The 10,242-nt window shown below is 33.8% G+C and overlaps 1 protein-coding gene across 1 annotated transcript in view; it reads left to right on the forward strand.

Moving 5' to 3' along the window:
- PrBP (Prenyl-binding protein) overlaps nucleotides 1-10,242 on the forward strand; it is a 29,900-nt gene extending 19,658 nt beyond the window's left edge. Inside the window, exon 5 of the mRNA XM_067120650.1 lies at nucleotides 1,866-10,242. Coding sequence (XP_066976751.1) covers nucleotides 1,866-1,947 — 82 coding nt within the window. The 3' untranslated portion in view covers nucleotides 1,948-10,242. The remainder of the gene's footprint in view (nucleotides 1-1,865) is intronic.

Consider the following 10,242-nt stretch of genomic DNA (forward strand, 5'->3'; position numbering starts at 1 on the left):
CAGTACTTTAAGAAATTCTCAGACTCTGGAGCATCCAATGAACAGATGGCATGCTGAGTGGGAATCAGTCAAGCAGACTGGTCAGCTGGCTGGGCAGGAGTGGAGTGAAGGGGTCAGGTTGATCAACAAATGGAGTGGAGTGGTCAGGTTGAATAACAAGTAGAGATAACAGGGAAGAATGGTCATTGAGCACAAAAGGTGTGGAGGAGACAGGCTGTATAGCAGGCATCACTGGGTACTCACAGAAGCTAGCAGACGATTTAGTAGATACAGGAGATGAGGAACAGGCAGGTAAACCTAAATGGGTAGAATGGAAGTGGGCACACATTACCAGAAGACTGACGCTCCTTCTCTTTGGCTAAGGAAGATGAAAACTTAAATCTCTGACCAGGAAATAGAAGATAAAAAGGCAGGTCGACAGCAACCTGGTTCTCCTGTCTCAACCTGTAGGCCTATGATGTCGCCATCTTGTAATGTAACCATTTAGTTGGTGGCCATCATAAATAATAAATACGGCAATAAAAGTAAGTAGACGTGAATATGAAAAACACTGGAAAATACAAGAATTATACAAGAATGACTACAGGCAAAAGACACTACAGAAAATGAGCTATTCATTACTTGCACGTAGATAGTGGAGATCACACTGTATGTTCATTGCTAAGACAAAAGTGAAAAGGCTGAGAGGTGATGCATTAACAATAAAGAAGGGATAAATAAGAATGATTAAAGGTTATTAAAAATATTTATAAATGGATAACTGTTCAGATTCCCAAGCAGAAAAATATAGGAATATTGTCATAGATTTTAGCAACTCTACAGATTTTCCAGAAGTGAGGATGATAGTTCTTTCTTGTGGATTAAGGTGGCGCATGAATGACAAATTGCACTTTTTATCCAGCAGATAAAAGACTGAGTCTTGGAACATTCAGTACTGCAAAATAAAGGCTATGTATGATTGATGGGTTGTGATGAAACAAATTAATGTAAATTATTGTAATGTATAGCTCCCTTGGCCATTTGTTTGGACAGAGGATGAACATGGGGCTAGCAACCTCATCCCAAAAGGTTTTGATAAGTATTAAATGGTAACACCTTCTGGAGCTTTCCAGTTGCCCTCAATCCCGCCCCTTGTGATGCCCAAGACCAGGTAAATGAATTGAATTGAATTGAATATAGAACTTAGGCCAAAGGCCAAGCATTGGGGCCTATGAGATCATTCAGTGCTGAAACAGAAGTTGACAGTAAAAGGTTTGAAAAGTGTAACAAGAAGAAAACCTCACAGTTGCACTATGAATCAGGTGTTAGGAGAGGGTGGAAAGTAAAATGGAAGAAAGAGAATATGAAAAGAGGTACAGTAAAAGAAACGAAAGGGGTTGCAGCTAGGGGCCGAAGGCACGCTGCAAAGAATCTTAAGTAATGCCTACAGTGCACTGCATGAGGTGCACTGGCAGTACTACCCCCCTACGGGGGATTGTTGATTGTAAGGCTATTGTGCTGCCTTGCAAAGGAAAATAAACCAATATAAAATCAGTTGCTTCTGAAACATACAGCAGCCTTTATGAATTAGTGAATCAGGGGTCTGTGACAGTAAGTCAGTGTCTTGAGAGGCCAGCAGAATGGGCCCATACTGCTTAATCATATTTTGGTTGGTTGTTATGCTATGAAATTGATATATTATTAGATGATGACAAATATTCATGCAAGTAGTTTTTTTTTTGTTTAGAAAACTCCAGAATTCATTCTTATATTTTTATCGCCCAAACAGTAAATTAAGGTTATTTATTCATCTTTCCACAATGGTATAATTAGGCAGTAATAAGAATAATCTTTTTATATACTTAAAGAAAATTATTCATTTGCAGTGGGAATGTTGTGATAGAAACAAAGTTCTTTGATGATGACTTACTAGTGTCTACATCGAAAGTTCGCCTCTTCTATGTCTGATGAAGGTTAAGCTGATGGTGCATAGAGAAGTGGCACAGGTTTTGCGATTTTTCAATCCATACTGATAATTGTGAGAGTCAATTTTCTAATTTACCTGGGAGGTATCTTGCATCCCAGAAACAGATCTTGATGTATAATGCCATAAATTCTGAATGTTATATTTTAATAAAATGTGACTTTATAGTGTAATTTGTTGTTCAGCAGAACATCTGAATGTTCAGAATACTTTAGGAAAACTATCAGTGTTTGATGTTGTGTTCAAATGTATCAAGTTCAAGGTCTTTCACTGTTTACAAGGCTGTAATAGGTTACTGTACAGGAGCCAGAATATTTAGAAGTTAAGCCGTGTGGAAGAATTAAAAATACTGGTAACTTTTTTTAATGTTTGGAAGGTTGCAAGTCATGTGTAAATCCTGAATATTTAACAAATTCAGGGCACATAGAGCTTACAAGAATTATGTCTAGCTATTTCACTTGACAAAGTCAATCATTGTTGTAAGACATTTCAATAAAAGATGAATGTTGGAACATATTCATAGTTTCAGAGGTTTCTTTTTATGAAAATTGCATTTTTGTTCAACTTTCAATGTTAGTTGGCTCTGGCTTTCCTGATTTGCTGAAGATGTAACAGGTTTATTTGCAGTCAAGTCTTTTAAATCATGGCAAACATAGAAATTCAAGTTTCTGCTGAATTATGAATTTCATAAAGATTGTGGATTCTATTCTCCATTTTTAGTTGTCTTTGCATAGTGGAGCCACACTTGAATCCTCTTTCAGAATTTTGTCTGGTGCCACATTGATCTGTTCATACAAGAATGCACAATTGTGAGCCCTTGGCTGCTACAAGTTTGTTTAGTAATAATTTAATAGCAATAGCCTTACCTCATGTTTATATCTTTATTTACAGATATATGCTGTATTGTTATAACATTTTTTACATTCCTTCTAGGTTTTCTGATGTTTATATAGATTTTCACAAGATACAAGACTAAAATTCCAGCATCACAGTGCAGAATACCCATGCGTAGTTGACATTTACTTGATTAGATAATTGCAGTACAAACATTCATTTTAACATAAAAGTTGCTTAGTAATATAATATATATTTTACTTACATGGGAATTGAAGGTGTGTGTGAAACTTAGGTCAGAATGTTGTAGAATTAACAGAAAATAACAGAAATATCAATTTGTTGAAGGATTAATGTAGGCCAGTTTGACTACTTTTTAAGGAATAACAGTAGGCAAATTAGAAACCCTCCTAACATTTTGAAAATATCGGAAAAAATTTTTAGCCATGTGAAAAATTGTTATAATACTGTACTGTATAATGCTGTAGATACATATTCAGCAAGCCACTGTGGGGTATTAATTTGAAGCATTGTATCGAGTTAATTGTGTGGTATATCTTCTAAATAAATTCAATTAATTTATTTTCATACATTGTTTTAGGGATTTTGCTGGTTTACATGTTCCTTAAGTAGTTGGTGAACTACTAAATGGTAATTGCAGGCCTAATCACTGTTTCCCTCATGGTGCTTGATTGCTAATTAAGTAATTTTTAGTCAGTTTAAGATTTAATTTTGAAGATTTGGCATCTCTTTTTGTGGGGTTGGTGTTTCTGCAGCAGTTAGTCATCTTATGAGTTATATGATGAACTTGTTTCATCACTCTTGACTTTAATTAGTGCTCTTGCTCCCAGAAGCTTGGCCGATTATGGAGAATCCTGCACAGTTGTTTAATCAAGCTGTTAGACAGGTGAGACAGGGACCAATTTTGGGTGCACTAAGTTAGTCTATTTGTTTCCCCTGTAAGTCTTTAGGATATCTGCTCTTCTTTCAGTCTATTTTGTTCAGTTCTTGATGTCTTGTGTGCTGGAGTTGTGTTAATTATATTGATTTATGTATGCATGAATAAATCAGTAGTGAAACCCAAGCCAAATCTGCCAAGACCACATCTCTCCTAGTTATGAAGCACCATCGCATCCTGTTGTAATAGATAAATAACCAACTGCACTTTATGGAATGAGGATGATGAAATTGTGTTAAAACGTATCACGGGATTATGCCATTCCTTGTAATAAAAGTTAATCATTATTAAATTAAATTCCTTCATTTAATTGACCAAGCTTGTTTGACCCATGGATATTTGATGAGCACATTAAGGAATTCATTCAATGAATGTAATGTAGATTGCAGAACATTAATCGTAGTGTTTTTATGTACACAAATCCAGTAGTCTTTTTTCCAAATAGTTGACTGAATCCAGAGTTTTGGCTGCAAGTACAGTACAGTACTTAAAATTAATAGATTTTTGTCAGAATGGTTAACAATGAATCATGACTTTTGGATGCATAAAATGTATACAAATTCTTAAAAGTTATTTGATTTTTTTTCAACCTGCTGTGCTTTATTAATATTCTACTGTACTTATTAATTTTATCCAGAAGCTGGGTTTTATTAAAATTTTTTGTATTCCTTACACAAATTGTGTTATTCTTTACAAGAATTGTGTTAGGCTATCCCATAAGATTTGAGAATTTTGACTTAATGGTCTGATTAAACTAAATTTTCAGTTATTCTGAGGCTGAATTATTACGTAGTTATGTTTTTATCCATTAGGCATATATTACTGGTTTACAGAACTGTTAATAGTTTGAATTTTGTGTAGTTAAAAGACTGATTTAGATGATGGTTCTCTTTAGTGCTTGTTTTTAGGAAGTTTAGCTTTATGTACAAAAGAAGACAGCATTCGAAAGAAAATGCTTTTTTGATCAGTAATTGAAATATGTTGAGATCAGGACTTGAGATATCTGAAAAGATAGTCGTAGAAATCAGATTATACAAACTTGCAGTTAACATGGTAGAGAAGATAAAACATTGTAAGTTTGTATTTGTTGGTTTTTTGTATGGTGGTATACATTGTACTGCATATACTGTATCAGTTCAGATTTCTGGTAAAAATTATCTGAGAACAGTCATTTACTTAGTTTTGGTCTCAATTCCCTTGCTTTTTGGGTTTGAAAAGGCAGAAAGTGTGATCTGCCTTCTAGTTGCTCAACTTACAATACTTGTTTTAGGAGAGACTGGAAAGAAACCACTAGAGTACTTATTTGATCAAATTTCAGAAGTCAACAAACAAAATGTCCACTGTACGAGGTCAAGAGTTTATATTATGATAAGTTTGTTTAGAACAATAAAATTTTTAATTTTGAGGCATCAAATTTTTGTGGTTAACTACTGTCTTTCCAGAAATATATTAGCAGACACCCAAAAATTGCATTGATTTTGACTAAGTCATCCTACATCATTCTTGGTGTATGAGTTCCAGTAAACCCACATGGAGCTGAAATCCTCAGATAATTTAATATCCAGTCTGCTTATTTCTAGTAAAGCAAGGCTAGAAATAAAGATAGCATATTTCTTGTAAAGCAGTGCTAAGTGTAATGATGAAAGTTGTGTTTGCTGTACCATTCTGTTGGTATTTTATGGATGATTGTGAATAGTCATCAAGCATTATCATTTTAAAAGTGCTTGATTCCTCAAGTTTCATGACTAGCATCTTAAAAGGGATGGAAAATGTTGCCTATGCAACTAATGGATAAATACTTCTTGGGATGGAAAATGTTGCCTATGCAACTAATGGATAAATACTTCTTTAGATAGCAAATCTGTAAAAACCCATGTTAGGCTATTTGCTGCGAGTATTTATATTTATGTATATGGGCATTTTTGTTGTAAAGGTTGTTTATATTTCAGAATTTTTTTTAAAGGTTCCTAGATTTATTAGCAATGAAGTTGGTTACCCTTTATCATGATCATAATTTAGTATGTGTAATTTGTTTTTTATTTGGTGGTCTGATAAAACAAATAAATGATAATGTGGAAAAGTTTGAAGTTTTCTGTTTTGTAACTTTTTTATTTGGTTCTGTAAGTAACTGTGTCCAATATTAATAATTTGTCCATATAACATAAATAATTTGCATTCCTTGGTTACAAATAACAGTAGTGCATAATGTATTAGATACTGATTGTCTGGTGTATTACTTATTTTTTGTCATTTAAAGAATGGAAATGTTGACCAATATTATTTCATAGGTACTAGATGTACAGTATACAAGTAAGATTCTTGTCCCTAGATGCCTTTGCCGGAACCACCCCATTGAATGAGCATGTCTGGCAAAAATTTGTTTAAAATTTGCATGAAATATTCCAGCTTTCAAGTCATAGAGTGCCTACTGTCTCAGTTGTTTCTTGGACAACCAGAGGGGATGGGGATGATGAAGTTGGATGTGGTTTGGGGTCCTATAAGATGATTAATGTGGGTGTCGGTCACCTATGTTTAAAAAAAAATAAGCCTTTTATAATACAAAAGTTTTTTTTGAGTGTGTGGACTGAGACCAAATTCTGAATCCCATTACAGTGTATAGACACAAAATGTAGCAGGTAAGAGTCACCCAACCAGAGAAGACCTCTTGATTTTTATGTGCATGGAACTTTACATGGTGAACCAAATTTATGGGCCTTGGATGAGGACACTATGTTATAAACAGATACTGTATGTGTGAAATAAAAAATGTTCAGAATTCTTTATGAATATGGGAAGAGCTGTTTGAGGTAAATTACTATTGCACACTTAAGTGGAGTCCTCCTAATTGGCAAATATCTTCTATTTGGTATTTGATACCTGTAAGCTTGATTTTGTTCTACAATCACTACTAGAAAAATGGTGTCTTGCAAAATTTGTGTGGCTGCATTAATGGAAAACACTAATAGCATAGCCTCATCAATAAGCATTTGCCATTCCATTTGGGCCCAAGGTAAGACAGACTTTTAGATTGGTGCCAAGGCTTTCAAGTAATTGGAAGAGATGAAGGGTTAAAGATTAGTTAACCATACACTTATTTTCATTATAGGGCTATCAAGTAGGCATCTGAATACCTATGCATGTTTCCAATACAGAAGACAGTCGATACCGACTAATTTTTCAAACAGTCAACTGTCACAACTTGGGCATTACTGTTGACATATTTACTTATATAACAAACCCAAGGTAACATATATAAAAAGAATTTACAGAAATCTTTTGTGAACAGCATCCTTATGAGATCATAATGTTCTACAATGTAATTGTATGGTATTTTATAACTTTTCATGATTAGAGCTATAACATTATTCAGTATCATATGTTTTTGCCGAGTGATTGATATGAAGAATCAAAAACATTCTTTGTCCAATGTAAGTACATAAATAATGCAGTGGTCTGGTTCAACTCTCTTGATAATAACAGATACTGTATAATAAAGGTACATATACTGTAATGCCCTGATTAAGTAAAGCATGGTGTCCTCATCAGAGTGTCTGCTTAGACCAGCAATTAAAGCTTTCATAAAGTATTATGTTTTGTTTTACTGTTTAGGATGTAAAAACTAAGAAATGTGGAATAAAAAATTGAAAATTAGCACAGATACATGTAATTATGTATTGATGTGCATTCTGAGTTTAGAGGACAATTTTCCCGTTTGACAGAAACCCAATATCTTGTGTAGTGCGTGTTATATGGGTGACAGAATTTGTTTTCACACCTCATTTTAAATCAAATTTAGTTTGGGAGACTCAAAAATCCTTTCTCCATTTGTTTTTATGCATTTGTGAAAGTAAAGGACTTCAATACAGGCCCTGCTCCAGGTCATTCCATGCTATCCCATGAAAAACTCTTTGATACCTCAATTCAGACTACTTAGTGGGAGAAAAGACTATTTTTGCTGATATATGTATGGTAGTTATGGTACATTCATTTAAGCATTTCAATAGAAGTATGCTCACAAACTGAAGCCAGTATATGCTTTTTTTAGGTATGGAGAATTGACTTTTTATCAAGCTGGGAATCACATTATTCACATGGCACTTGAGTATCACTAGAGCATAATCTATGTTACCTCAGTGGAAATAATATGTATGCTATGTCAATCACTTTCAATAAGGAACATCCTTAGTGTGTTCTAGAGGGTTATTAGAACCTTGGCTTAGTACTATAGATGGTAAGAGGGAAGTAGCAGAAATAATCAAAGGATTACGCATAAGAATTGTAATTTGTCATTGTTGAAAAAAGTTTTGCGCCTGTCTAGTTGACATCTTATATTTACAGTATGTGGATTTTATTAATAGAACTGAGGCACCTTGTGTGGAGTTTATCTTCTCTGTTGCATTGTCTTGAAATGGTTGATTAATTACATAGCATCACAGTAGAGTAGTCACTTAAAAGTCAATACAAAAGGAAGTTAACTACTTGTCATTAGATGTTTTTAGAAAAGCTTCACAGGTGTGGAAGCGATGGTTCTCTGCCTGAATGGAAATGGTGGGGTAGTTTGCCAAGGTGTATAATAAGTATTGTAGTTGTGATTATGCTGATACATACCCTTTAAAGACTATGGCACATATATTTTTACTGCTATCATAAAGGCACCACAGATGGTAGCACTGGTGTATTGAATATTATGGCTGCACAACTAAGGAATAGCACCAATTATGTGTTCTAGTCATTTGTAAGTAAGTTTTTGGGATGTGGCTTTTAATAAGCCTCCCTATGAAGTGTTTCCACTCTTGATGACACTATTTTTGTTACCATAGTGTATAAAGATCTCTGTTGTTAATTCTTTTGGATTTGTTATGTGGGTTTTGTATTTGACAAAGTGTAAAGTTGTCATCTTTTTTAGAGGTGGGTGCATGCTGAAATAGTGGCATTATGTTGTTTACCCTGAATTGTTCATAGAAAGGAAATATAGAGTTGATGGTGCTAATAATTTCTTTTTTTATTTGGTTGAAGTCTGAATTTGACTTATGTTAAAATGTTAGGTAGATTTTGAAGTACATGAACTATCCATTTGAATAATTTGATACTCCATCATTTCTTTATTTGTGCCACCAGTTATGTTTCAGTATTGTCACTAAATGTTTTAGCATATAATGGGTAAAATTCATTATTCTTGTTATTCAAAGGGTCATACATTTAAAGATTTTTGTAGTGCTGGTAATTATAGTAATGGGATTTACTACTGTTTACTGGATTTAGTTGTTAGCTTCATCAGTAGGCATGAAGGTTTAATTAGTATTGAAGTGAAAGTATAATAATATCTTAAGTTAACCAAGAGCATTATTACATAATGCAGTGCATTATGATAGCTTTTTATATCACATATAGTGCCTTGATATGAAGTATATATTGCAGATAGTGTCCCCTGTCCAGTAGTTAATGTGTATTATACTTCATGCACATTGATTATGTTAGTACAGTGTATGGTATTTTTGAAGCCATTAGCATATTGTAGGTCTTGAAAATGATGGAGTGAGTTCATGACATTGAGCACTGACTATGTGAAAATGACAAATGGCATACAGCTTTGAAACTGAAAGGGATTGAAAAACCATCTAAAGTAGTGTAGTTCCAACTCTGCATTAAAATACCTTTGGGGTACTAAATGACATAATGCAGTATGATAAGTCTAATGATGCTTATTTGAGAGAGATATACAATAAAGTGATGTATTTTAAGCTGGATGAGTGGATAGAATGTGACATGTTCCTCCCGACAGTCCATCCTCTAGATAAACCGTGCCATTTAGTATTCAATTTATCAGCATTTGTTTTCAAGAAACATTGCACGTCCTATTTCTTGCTGGCATAATATTGCTGTGGTCTTACAAAAATGTTTGAAGGTGTGACCCTTTGTTTTGTACCACTTCACAGTAATTGCCATAGTTAAGTTAGGTTCTGGCATTATTATACAATCCACGTGTGCTAGTATGGCCACCATTTGTGTTAAGTCACCTACAAAAAGGTAAAAGAAAAAGAACAAGAATGAATTAAGCGAAGGCGCTCCATTATGTTTTGTATTTTTTCTATTTAAAATTGTTCCCCAGTTTTCTGTCTTTCTTACCTTTTCTTCCTTTATTTGTCAAAACATTACTTGTTCTTCCTCATTATATTGGCTATTCACAGCTACTCACATTTTTAATATTCCCTGTATGAGAATTGTTTACTGTATATGGATTGTTTCCCTTTTGTTTTTTTTTGTTTTGTAACTATTATTTTGGTGGTCAGGGAGTTTCAGCAGTGCTAAGGCTTGAAATGGTGTGCTCATTAGGGATGTCTTTCATGGTTTTGCTGCCTTGTTTACTAAACTATATATGTTCTTATTTAAAAGGTAAAATGATATGAAATCTTGTGTTAGTTTTGGGATTGTATTGTGAAAGCCAGAATTTGGTCTTAAATATTATAGTAAAACTTGTTATGTATCA

This window comes from Macrobrachium rosenbergii, chromosome 2 (genome assembly GCF_040412425.1).
Source record: "Macrobrachium rosenbergii isolate ZJJX-2024 chromosome 2, ASM4041242v1, whole genome shotgun sequence".
NCBI lineage: Eukaryota > Metazoa > Arthropoda > Malacostraca > Decapoda > Palaemonidae > Macrobrachium > Macrobrachium rosenbergii.